This window comes from Sesamum indicum, linkage group LG5 (assembly GCF_026168435.1).
Source record: "Sesamum indicum cultivar Baizhima isolate 11 linkage group LG5, ASM2616843v1, whole genome shotgun sequence".
Lineage (NCBI taxonomy): Eukaryota > Viridiplantae > Streptophyta > Magnoliopsida > Lamiales > Pedaliaceae > Sesamum > Sesamum indicum.
In genome coordinates, this window is record NC_142661.1 from 10919935 (window position 1) to 10933023 (window position 13089).

At 35.6% G+C, this 13089-nt stretch overlaps 2 protein-coding genes across 2 annotated transcripts; one reads left to right on the forward strand and one right to left on the reverse strand.

The window, feature by feature from the left end:
• The first annotated feature begins 4008 nt into the window (after positions 1-4008).
• MCM5 (Minichromosome maintenance (MCM2/3/5) family protein) lies at positions 4009-10971 on the forward strand. Its single transcript, XM_011080377.3, has 18 exons — positions 4009-4376; positions 4855-4998; positions 5086-5265; positions 5352-5450; positions 5573-5709; positions 5793-5898; positions 6950-7084; positions 7165-7242; positions 7420-7524; positions 7655-7746; positions 7845-7977; positions 8067-8162; positions 8460-8551; positions 8638-8728; positions 9385-9494; positions 10111-10240; positions 10317-10418; positions 10528-10971. Exons 1-18 carry the CDS (start codon positions 4086-4088, stop codon positions 10609-10611), a joined length of 2205 nt encoding a protein of 734 aa, XP_011078679.1. The 5' UTR covers positions 4009-4085; the 3' UTR covers positions 10612-10971.
• Positions 10972-12342: 1371 nt separating this feature from the next.
• On the reverse strand, positions 12343-12834 carry LOC148788113 (uncharacterized). Its single transcript, XM_088880362.1, has one exon. The coding sequence runs from the start codon at positions 12832-12834 to the stop codon at positions 12343-12345; it is 492 nt and encodes a 163-aa protein (XP_088736488.1).
• Between the last annotated feature and the right edge of the window lie 255 nt (positions 12835-13089).

Here is a 13089-nt window from a genome sequence, read left to right on the forward strand (position 1 = left end):
TTACATCATATTAAATTATTATACACATAAAAATATCAATTGTTAAAATGAAAATGCGTAATTTTATTTCTAAATATTATTAGTTGATTTAATTTTGTGTTGAATATGTTTTGAAATTGTATTATTTATATAAATTAAGTAAATAAATTTTAATTCTTTAATATAATTATGTTTAAACTAAAAATACATAATTAATTTGATTCATTATATTACAAAATTTAAAAAATACAACAAAAAATTAATTAATTAATTTTTCAAAAGAAAAGAAAATAGAAAATTGCAACTGCATCGTCTTTCCCAAGTTTCCTTCTCCACCTCCCCATCGCCTCTGCCTGTTCGCCGCCACCTCTCCAGGCCGCCTCACCTCTCCCTCCACTCCGTGAACACTCACCACCCAGATCTAGCAATGACATGCATCGTCACCCCGCCAAAATCTGGGTGGTGATGTCTTTGTCGACTAAATGGTGACTGCCAATGAAGGTGGAGCGGTGTGTGTATATATTACTTATATATGTGTATTTTTTATACATATATATGTAGAGATATATATACATATATAAATATAAAATATATTTTTAAAATACATAAAATTTTTGCACCTTTTATTTTTATCTTTTGAAGATCAAGGGCAATTAAAAATTTATTAGATCCTACGGTTTTGATGTAATCATAGGAGATCCAACGATTATTATAATTACTATAATTTATATTACATAAGGGTATAATGAAAATTTCAAAAAAAAATTAACGTCGTTAAGTAAAACAAATGACAAGAGGAGCGTGTGCAGGATTTTAAAAAAACACAGAGTTTTTTTTTTATCTATACTTTTAGGACAAAATGCATGTTTTAGAAAGTATGCAAAAAATACCCTCGTGTTTTTAAAATAGGTTTAACATCCCTCTTGTTTCGTTTTAGTTAGCAAAAAACCCCCATTTTATCAACTAACGGGAAGTGGAGGAGACGCGCGTCTACTGCGTTTTGTAGTCATTTTTTGCAGTTTAAATTCATATTTAATGACACTTTGGACTAAAATACCCCTCTATGGGTCTATATAACATACATAGGGCTTTTTAGCTTGTTTTTGTGTGTTCCTTTTGCCATTTCTCACCTTAAAAAATAAATTAAAATTTTGCCAGGTGCCGTCCGGAAGAATTTTCGATGGTCAATGGTATCATTCGAATCCTCTCTTCCAGAAAAACATTTTCATACCTTCAATTTGAGTTTTCATCAATCATAGAGAGTGTGCTCAAGTCACGACCTTCGAATATGTTTTTCATCGATTCGTCTCCGTCCGATCGAATCTCGGTCTCCAACCACCACCATCAGACTCGTCTCTTCAAAATGATTCTAGCGAGATCGGCATCACTCAATTTGGTAAAGAATTTACAAAGATACGATGATTTTAATAATTTTTTAGCGCCGGCGACGAGAATGAAGTGGGGTGGGGGGGGGGGGGGGGCTTACGGGGTAGGGTGGGTAGTTAGTTTTTTTTGAAATATATAATAATAATATATTTTTAAATTTTAAATTATTTATATATTATATAAGTTAAATAATTTGTTGAATCTAAATCTTTTATTTTTTTAAAATCTAACGGTTGAGATTAATTGATTAGATCTAACGATCAATATTTGATCAAAGAAGATCCAACGGTCATTAATATAAGAAATTTGTTGAATCTAAACCTTTTATTTTTTTAAAATCTAACGGTTGAGATTAATTGATTAGATCTAACGATCAATATTTGATCAAAGAAGATCCAACGGTCATTAATATAAGAAATATATATAACAAGTAAGGGTATAACGGTCACTTTTTAAAAAATTAACACCGTTAGTTGGATTTAACGGAGAGGGGGCGATTGAGCTGAGTTTTACAAAACACAAAGGGGCTTTTAGCCTATTCTCATAACAAGAGGGTTTATTTTGCAGACTTTATAAAACACAGGGGGATTTTATGCATTTTGTCCGTACTTTTAACACAAGGGTTTTTTTATCTGAATTTCTATAACATAGGAGGATTTTATGCAATTTTGCCGATTTAGGAAGGGTAAAATTCATTTTCATCCTTGACTTTCCAATTCAATTTAAAATTCATCCATATCTTTTCAATTAATTTCAAATTAGTCCCTCCAACAATTTTTCAACATTAATTTTGGTGAAATTATATAATTTTTCTAAATTACCCTTTATAAGTTTTACCTTATTAATATAACGGTCCCTCACATTTAATTTCTAGCGCAATTTACTCCCTTGTATATAGATTTATATAGAGAAAAAAAAAACCTAATATTTCTGTCAAAATAGTTTTGCATAAAAGAATTCAATTTTTTCAAGGAAAAATATATTTTATCAAAAATAATATTTTTGTCAAATACTTTTACATTTAAGAAATTATGTTTGTCAAAAAATACCTTTAGTATGGAGAAAAAACTGATAGTTTTATCAATATATATATATTTAGTTTTTATGATATTAATTTATGGACCAATTTATTCTTGTAACATATTTATTATATTTTTATTCATTTTCTAAAATTAGTTTTTAAGTCAATAAAGAATATTTAATTTTAATCATATTTCAAAAAAAGAATATGTTATGATATATTTCTTTTCAAAATGAACTCTTAACAATATATGTTAGATGCACAAATTACATTCTCATAGATGAGAAATCCTGCATTTTGTTATATGAAAATAGTTAATAATTCAAATAATTTATTAGCTAAAAACTAAAAAAATACATATGTAATTGTTTCAGTTTAGTCAATCGAGTTTGGATAATAATTTTTCTAATAGAATTGTGAGTAATTAGTACCAGTAAGTGTGTCACATGTTATTATGTTCATAATTTTTAAAAATAAATTATTATTTTTATATATAAATTGTATTTTTAATTTTGTAGAGTAAAACAGTACCTAAAAAATATATATTAATATATAACGTTGGAGAAATCAAAAACTGCACAAAAAAAAATAACTATCAAAAGATAATTATGAATAATCATAATAAATGGAAAAATTAAAAATAAATAAATAATTTAAAATTTTTATAAATAAATGACAGGCTAAAATTGAATGACACACTACAAAAATACTCTTATTTAATAATAAAGTACATATGTTTTCATATATGGATTCGATGCTAAATCTAGGGAATGGATGTGACTTGTGAGAAGAAAGTATACTTGGATTATACATTTTTCTATTTTTTCCACTAATTTTATATTATTTATACTTGACATTACTTTTAGGCAAAATTGTAAAATTGGTCTCGTAAATATGGGGTGGTAAAATTGGGACCGTAACTATACAACTGGCAATTTTAGTCCTATAAGTATTGATTTTTTGACAATTTTGGTCGGACAAAAAACATGGCGGAGAGATTTGAGGTTTAGGGTTCTGACGTCCATGTGTGCAACTTAAACACCTAGGAGCTTGCGTGGCTAATGATGTGGCTTCTTATTCCTTCCTCACTGTTTCCCAAGCCATCCTCTCTCGCTCCACCGCCCCACGCCAAGCCTCCTCTCCCAAGATATCGACATAAAAAATTTGGTATTGTGATGTCGCAAATCGTTATTTGTGAGTGAAAAATAATATTTTTTTTATTTTTTATGTATTACAGTAGATAAATACTATAGATATATAGATTAGAATATAAATTTGAATAGAAATGGTTAAACAATACATAAGAAATATTTTGATAATTTATAAAATTAATATCACAATGTAAGTAACGGCTCTTTGTGAGTAAAAATAGAGTTTTCTTTTTATTAGTATAAATTAGTATAAACATAAATGACTAAGCAAACAAACACTTTTTTAAGTTTTAGCATAAAAATACCTATTTAAATATTTTAATAATTTATTTCCTTTTTTACCCTTACAAGTAGTTTTTTCCCTCTCGAATCCTGCACGTGCTCGTCACGTGATCCAGCATTTCCCGCCAAATTGTTCCCGCCAAAAGCCCCTATTGTCCCCATATCCCCAAACCCTCCAAGTCCCTCTTTCACTGACCATTTTTACGCACTGACAGAACTGAGAGAGAGAGAGAGAGAGAGAGAGAGAGAGAGAGAGAGAGAGAGAGATGTCTGGTTGGGACGAGGGAGGCGTTTACTACAGCGACCAGGCGCAGTTCCCTCATGGAGGCGGCGGAGACCAGGCGGATACGGCTAACCGCCACACGGCGCTGCAAAAATTCAAGGAATTCATAAGGAATTTCCAGCACAAGAGCCAGCCCAATGTGTTTCCTTACAGAGAGGCTCTTTTGTCCAACCCCAAGTTCCTGCTTGTCAATCTCGCCGACCTTATCTCCTACGACCCCGACCAGACCCTCCCTCAGTTCCTGCGACAAAACCCAGCCGACTATCTCCCACTTGTAAGCAAATAAACCCTAATGCCCGCTTGATTTAATGTATGTATGGTCTTGATTTCTGGCCTGGTTGACAGTTCGGTTAGTGTGCTACAGAGAACGGAAACTAGTTTTAGGTTATAACACTGCACAGAGTGTAGAACAAACAATTCAGCTACTTGACACATGTATCAAAATGAAAAGATTGCCGCCCAAAACTTGTTTGTCTCAGTTAAATATGCGATTACATTGAAGAAGAATTTAGTTAAGTGATCTGTTTGATTCACTTATACGATCAGTGGATGGACAAGAAAGTGCATTTTATTTGATAAACTCTAATACAGAAATATATTTCTATCAGATTTACAAGTATGAACAATGTCTCTGCATTGAAATGCATATAATCTAATTTTTTCCAAGCATTTGGTACACGAATGTTATAATTCTAGAATATTGGTGTACTAATATTTTTCACCTTCTTTTCTTGTTTGTGAAAATAAACCAGTTTGAAACTGCGGCAGCGGAAGTTCTGGCAGGTCTTAGATCAAGGGTAGCTGGAGACACTGGAGAAATGGAAGAGCCAGTGCCTGGGGATGTGCAAGTGTTATTGAGGTCAGAGCAGGATCCTGTTTCAATGCGGGCACTAGGGGTTAGTAGGTTTACCTCAAGTTGGGTTCTTTTACCTCGTTTAGAGTACATTTTACTGAAATCTTGCTCTCTGCAAAACGGCATGCAGGCACAATATATTTCAAAACTGGTAAAGATATCTGGGATTGTCATAGCAGCATCCAGGACTAAAGCTAAAGCTACATATGTGACACTGTTGTGTAAGAATTGCAAGAATGTAAAGCTTGTTCCTTGTCGTCCAGGGCTTGGTGGAGCTGTTGTCCCACGATCTTGTGATCACAACCCTCAGGTTCTCATTGGATGCATTAGTTTGGACTTTATTTTCTTTGTTTAGTTTTATTTGAATGTCATATTAATTGATTGCACATTTTGCAGCCTGGTGAAGATCCATGCCCAATTGATCCGTGGGTTGTGGTTCCAGATAAAAGCAAGTATGTTGATCAACAGACACTAAAATTGCAGGAAAACCCTGAGGTGAGGAGTTTTTAATCTACTGCAGATAAAATATTGTTAATCCTGTTGGTGATTTTTGCTTGGATAGTTTTGCAATCTTATTCTTGTCAACATCTGTAATCTTTTTGTTTTCTCAATTTAAGGATGTCCCCACTGGAGAGTTGCCAAGAAACATGCTTCTATCTATTGATCGCCATCTTGTGCAAACAATTGTACCTGGAACAAGATTGACGATTATGGGGATATACAGCATCTTTCAAGCTGCCAATTCAGCAACTTCGTAAGGATTTACGAGTTGAATGTTTTGAGAATTACTATAACTTGCATAGTTGCTAATTTATGCACCTTGGACTATTCGAGCAGTCAAAAAGGAGCAGTAGCTGTTAGGCAGCCCTATATTCGGGTTGTTGGATTAGAGGAAACTTCTGAGGCTAATTCTAGGGGGCCCACCAACTTCACCAGAGATGAGGTAACTATATGAAGATTTCATGAAGGCTTTCTGTAACTGAGTAGATATTATATCTCGGGTCAAATGTAATTTACCCTCTGTGTTAACCAAAAAGAACAAAAAACACCCCCGTGAAAGAAAAAGCAGTAATTTATCTCTCGGTGTTTTCCAAAAATGAGCAAAAAGCTCCCTCACGCTAGTTCGTGGATTGCATGAGCCTTTTTTTGTTTAGTTTTCTTTAATTTTTTATAATTTTTTTAATTTCAATTATAAAATTACATCTATAATCTTATTTAAAGACCGTTGGATTTGATTTGAATCTATTGTCGAAATTAACTAGTCGATCAACTATGTGAATTTTACTTTATCTAAAATTTTCAAATACATAAATTAAAATTAAATTATATATTTATATATATACAGTTAAAATATATTTAAGTATATGCATAAAGCTATATATACACAAAGATATATATAAATTTATATAGATACATATTGGGGGGAGGAGGAGGCGCCGGCAACGGCCCGGTGATGGGAGCAGGAGATAGATCTGAAAGGAGGGGAGGTGAGGTGAGGGGGAGACGCAGGGGGAGGGGGCGATGGCTGAGGAGGAAGGGGGAGACGAGGGGGAGCAACGGGGAGAAGGCGGGGGAAGGAGGAGGCGCTGCGAATTAGTGAAGAAGAAAGAAAAAGAATTAAAAAATAATATTACTATTACATTTTAATATATTAAATGAATATATATTTCATATATAAAATATATATTAATATTTATATATATATATTAACATGTTGTATTTTATACATATTTTAATGCTTAATATCAAGTAAATCGCACACCTGGCGTTTGGAGTACCGCTGTCCTCGGGGTTTTATTTGCTCCATTTCTAAAAACACGTGGATAAATTACTATTCTTTTTGTAGGGCGATTTATGCACATTTTGTATATCACGGGGCGGGGGGTAATTGCATTTTTCCCAGTATATCTCTACCATATTAAGACTTGTTTCCGAAATAATTTTAAACCTTTTCCAGGGAAAGACTCTCATGTTAACTTACTGTACTATCTCAGATCGAAGAATTCAAAAAATTTGCATCAGATAGTAATGCATATGCTCAAATATGCTCCAAAATTGCTCCCTCAATATTTGGCCATGGTGATGTGAAGAAGGCTGTTGCTTGCCTTTTGTTTGGGGGATCAAGGAAGGTACAGTATTAACTGGGATTTTGTTAATAAAGCTACTTTATTAGTTCAATTTCTTGAAAATAGTTCCCTTGGAGCTGCAGACTTTGCCTGATGGTGTAAGATTAAGAGGTGATATCAATGTTTTGCTCTTGGGGGATCCATCCACAGCCAAATCACAGGTTAGTGCAGCTTTGCTTATTCTGTTATCTGTATGTTTGGATGATCACATAATCTGTGCTCGACTATATGAACTTAATTTTAGGATTTGAAGACTGTATTGCGTGCCCTCTTTGCTTTAAACAACATAATAAATAAAATAAGTTGTTGCTGAAGTTGGGTGTGTTTTATTGTGGTAGTTTCTCAAGTTTGTTGAGAAGACTGCTCCAATAGCTGTATATACTTCTGGAAAAGGCTCATCCGCTGCTGGTCTGACTGCTTCCGTAATTCGTGACAATAGCTCAGTAAGTTGCATACCTGTTAATGTATAAGGAGGTGCACGATGTCTTATATGTTGTTGCTTTAGTTTTTAGTGAGCTTGTGGCCCCCGTTTGTACTTTAAATGATGTTTTCATGGTTCTTACCTCAATTCAGCGGGAGTTTTATCTGGAAGGAGGTGCCATGGTCTTGGCAGATGGTGGAGTTGTCTGCATTGATGAATTTGACAAAATGAGGGCAGAGGACAGGTGATTTCTTTATAAATGGATTGACATAAGAATTACGCATCCCTATCTGTATTTTAACTTACAGATCGAGTCCTCAAATTATTGTATCTGTTTTGCAGGGTTGCCATTCATGAAGCGATGGAGCAGCAAACTATTTCCATCGCTAAAGCAGGAATAACAACAGTTCTGAATTCAAGGACCTCTGTGCTTGCTGCAGCCAACCCTCCATCTGGGCGTTATGATGATCTCATGGTCCACTGATTGTTTTTGCTTCATCATGTATCCAGCTCCAAGCTTTTTGTACTGTCATAGGATCTAACAGGAATCATTTTGCTTTTCAGACGGCTCAAGACAACATCGATTTACAGACCACAATTCTTTCAAGATTTGATTTAATTTTTATTGTGAAGGATATCAGAATGTATGCACAAGACAAGGTACACAAATGTTGGATCACTTCAGAGAACATGTTCTCCCACATCCTTTTTTGGACTCCACTTGAGAGCAACTCAGTGTGGAGTTTCTCTTGACAACACTGATTATTTATTCCATTGAAAAATCAAATCTTTCATGGACTTACATTAAGGCCGACACAACATGGATGCCTTTCAAATGTGTCTATTGAACATGGAGTTGATTGTAACTCAGAATGCTCTAAGCCACTAACACAGCTCCCTTTGAGAAAGCCAAGTAGCAAGAATAGCATCATCTAATCAGACACTGTCTGTTTGCAGAATATTGCCAGCCATGTCATCAAGGTTCATGCATCTGCTGATGCAGCAAGTAGTGATGCAAAGCCTTCCAAAGAGGATAACTGGCTGAAAAGGTCTGCAGTGATTCTCTTTTTTGCCCATAATGGTTGTGTATATGATGTTGGGTTGCCTTGCCAAAGTAATAATTTTTTCTGCACAGGTATATACACTATTGTCGAACCGAGTGCCACCCACGTCTGTCAGAGTCTGCAGCATCTAGATTGCAAGAGAGTTATGTAAAAATTAGACAGGTAGTCATCCAACCATTTCAAATGGTAGTGAAATAGATTTTATGATTAGCCACTTGTAACAATCTTACTTTAACAGAAGTTAGATTATAACCATATACTTGAAATAGTAAGCTCAATATCCTGAAAATGGTTAGGCCTTCACTACATGTTAATGGTTTGTAAGTTATTTAAGTCATTGCTTATTGTTAGGTTACGGGTCTGCCAATCATTTGGAGACAAGTAACCTTCAACCACTTGGTCTCTTGCTGTGAAATTATAGCATATGACTATGAAGACATGTCCTATTGAGCTTCTTATCAAAATCTCAAATAAAGCTTGTTGAGTGGTTCTTTGACTTTTTGTTGACAAAATTATTGGTAGGAGCTCCTTGTCATGCATAAAAAACTCCTTGACGCTGTCCAAGTGGCAAGAAAAACATTCTGTAAAATAGTAATGGGACATTACTCCACTTCCCCCTGATCTCTTAGGTAATATACTTCTGCTCTGCTGAAGCAGTTTTTCTCCCTTCAGAAAAGGGATTTAGGTAGCTTCCCAAAGCCCGTGAATTTTAGGTGTATTTCACCTTGGATCATGCTTACATTTCACATCACTGCAGTTGATGCAACAACTTTCGAGTATGATTCATAAGTTTCTCTTACTGTATTTGATTCTTGTAGGACATGAGACGGCAAGCAAATGAAACTGGTGAGGCGGCAGTAATACCAATTACAGTGAGGCAGCTGGAAGCTATTGTGAGGTTAAGTGAAGCACTTGCTAGAATGACACTGTAAGTTGATGAACATGATTACTAACTTCCCCATGGTTAAATCATTTTGGGCCTTATTATGCAAAGCTAATGCATTGGTGAATGCTCAAGTATCCATTCTTTTATTCATATATTACGATCAAATTTTATCCAGTTCATACATCATCAAGAAAACTCTGTTTCTCTTCAATCAAATCACATTTTCAAATTATAGGTGCATTTATTGTTACAAGGAATAAAATGAGATTTTACAATTCTTGATTTAGTGTTGATAAAAGTGATGGTTTTTGTGTGTGAGCATTTATTGTTGATTGGGTGAAAACTAGAATGAAATTTCTAGGAATCGACTATTAGAGTTGATCAACTCTCTGCTGATTAGAGACAATGCAGAAATGCATTAGGTATCAACAAAATACTGCTAAAGAAGGAAATACAAACATTTCGGCATAACAGTAATAGTGGGCCACTTCACTGTAATTTACAAGAAAGCTTCTCTTTGCAATGCAAAGTTTCTTAGGAGCATAAAATTTGACGTTATCCATGCTTTAGTTTGGACTTTGTAGTATAATATGCATGTTTACATTTGATCTTGGCATATAAATTTGCTGCTATTAATCAACCATATTTCCAAACTCAGGTCTCATGTTGCAAATGATAACCATGTCATGGAAGCCATAAGGCTCTTTAACAACTCCACAATGGATGCTGCACGTTCTGGAATAAATCAACATATAAATCTTACTCCAGAACTGGCAAATGAGATAAAGGTGAGCATTATTTGGCTCTCTGCTAACCTGGTCCATCCCGATAACTTATGCCATGCTCCTCTTATAAAATGTGCAGCAAGCGGAAACCCAGATAAAGAGAAGAATGGGAATAGGAAGCCATATATCTGAGAGACGGCTGATTGATGAGCTTACCAGGATGGGCATGAATCAATCTATTGTAAGGATAAAAAATCATCTATACTCATTCTAAACAAAACTTTTAATTCTTCTTATGTTTGACATGTACAATATCTAATATGATCATGCATGACGTGTGTGTATGCCAGGTTCGAAGAGCTTTATTAATCATGCATCAAAGAGAAGAAGTAGAGTACAAGAGAGAAAGACGAGTGATTGTCCGTAAAGCTTGAACCCTCGTGCTTGCTGTCCTGTCATCTAAACCGTTCCTGGAAGAATGCTTGTTCATGATGGTTTTTATGTCTCTTGTAAGCAGATGCGGCCATCTGATTATGTATAACACATGTTCGTTCTATGCAATAGCATGGGATGAAGAGGGAAGGGGTTGTACTTGTAATCTAAGGACCATTAGAGGAATGTATGCGACTCACTTGGAGGGAAGCCATTTGGTTATTTCCCAGTTAAGAGATTTCTTGTGAATTTAGTCTTTGCTCTTTGTATATCTAAACAAATAGAACGAGGGTTCAGTTTGCTTAATGGTGATAGCCTGGTACGTTTGGTACAAGGCAATGGTCGTCGTTTTATGAGCTCAACTTTTCTATCCTCATCTTTCTACTTTGATTCGAGTCAGGATAAGGATTAGTTAATGGGTTTAATCAACTTAGAATCAAAATATTTAGCTATATAATTAAGAACAAAACATCAAAGGTGTTGATTATAACTGCTCCATATTTAAGTCATAAGATTGTAAAGATAGTAAGGTTGTAAGGATAACGAGCAAACTCATAAGAATGCTAAATTTCTACTGTAAGTGTGGAGAGTGTCTCTAGTTTTATGAAATTGTACAGTCACTCATAGATTATTGATTCAAATTTTATCATATGATTGCAGTAACTTCAACACATACTTAGCTACAAGATTAAATCGGTATGAAACCTGTGGATCGGAGTAGCTTTGAGCCGCCCCCCCCCCCCCCCCACCAACTTGAACCCACTGGTTCAACCTGTTCAGTCCAATTCTTTAGGACAAAATGCATAAAATCTTTTTGTGTTTAAAAACGTCTGTAAAAAAAAAAAAATTCTCTTGTTATGGAAATAAGGTAAAAGCCTCTCTATGTTTTGTAAAACTCAACTCAATCACCCCCTCTTCGTTAAATCTAACTAACGGTGTTAATTTTTTAAAAAATGACCGTTATACCCTTACTTAATATATATTATTTTTTATTTTAATGACCATTGGATCTTCTTTGATCAAATACTGATCCTTAAATCTAATCAATTAATCTCAATCGTTAGATTTTTAAAAAATAATTTAAAATTAATATATATATAAAACTAACTACCCCCACACCACCCCCACCCTTTTCCCCTGCTGCTACCGGCCGGCCGCCGGAGAATGCCGGCGTGTCTCGCGTCACGTCTACCACCGTTCGACTCGCCATTTCATGACCGGTCCAGCCATAGTGTTCGTGTCTCACGAGGCGCATTCCGCAACGCAGGGAAAGGGGCACCATGTGGCTAGCAGTCCCCTGACTACTTCCGCCAATATCAACACACTCTCGCTCGACACTAACATAGAGCGCTGACATGAATCACAATAATGATAGCAATAACAACAACGACAATAAATTAAACACGCGATTTCAGAAAGTAGATTGCATTAAACTGAAAAGTGCGTATACAATGGACAACGATGCTAGAGCAAGGGGACCGCCTTGATGGGGAATCTAACACGTCACTAAACCAAGCTTCTTAAACTCATTCTCCCCCCCCCCCTATTTAAAACAATAGACACTAAAAAGATTGAAAAACGCACCTCAGGAGGCCTAACGTCCCCTGAGCAATCTAAACAAAACAAAGCAAAATATAAGATCAACACCTAAAACTCTAAGACTGCGGAAGTCCAGCGTCTGTTGGCGAAGGTTGTTTGGTCCATGTAGATCGGTTGAGTGGCCGAAATGCGCGTCAAGGGTGTCGAGTGCGCGGGCGGCCCTTGATATTCTCCCCCACCTGAGATGGCGACGTCCTCGGCGCATGCGAAGCATGATAAGCTTCGACAAGGGATAGGAACGCCTTAAGGTTCATCACCCGATCCCAAGTGTTCTCTTTGTTATTGCATGCCCTCCATTTCACCAAGTACTCTGTCTGGTTGCGCTTCGCGGTACTCGTAACTCGGTGATTCAGGATTGCTTCAGCCACATTCTCTTTAGTCTTCGTCAACTCAAGCTGCGGCCGGCTGGCTTGATTGTGGATATCGTCCTCCTTATTTGCTGAATATTTCTTCAATTGACTCACATGGAAGACGTTGTGTATTTTCCACCAGGAAGGCAACTCTACCTTGTAGGCCACCGTTCCAATACGCCTAATGATAGGTAAAGGGTCAACATACTTCTGCATCAATTGAGGATCTCTCCCCCTTGATGATTTTGATAATCTCGGATCTAGGACCTTCACCATCACTAGGTCTCCCGCATTGAATTTGGTGTTTAAGTGGAGGTTGATTCAAATCCCAAATATATAAGTTATCCTAGAACCGATTTGGTTCTAGTAGAGATTTCATTTTACTTGATTTTTTCACGCTCTTATGGATATGTTTGGATGATTGGCATTATACTTTACCTTCCTGCTCATGTTAGTATTATTTAATGACTTTCTTTCCCTTTCTTTTTGTTTTCAATAATAGGAATGAGCAGGAAGCTTTCACTATGTTTG

Coding starts and splice junctions, on each gene's coding strand:
- LOC148788113 (XM_088880362.1), bottom strand. CDS start 12,834: ATGGTGAAGGTCCTAGATCCGAGATTATCAAAATCATCAAGGGGGAGA.
- MCM5 (XM_011080377.3), top strand. CDS start 4,086: ATGTCTGGTTGGGACGAGGGAGGCGTTTACTACAGCGACCAGGCGCAG. Junction 5,899..6,949: donor CCAACTTCACCAGAGATGAG/GTAACTATATGA, acceptor GTACTATCTCAG/ATCGAAGAATTCAAAAAATT. Junction 8,552..8,637: donor GAGGATAACTGGCTGAAAAG/GTCTGCAGTGAT, acceptor TTTTCTGCACAG/GTATATACACTATTGTCGAA.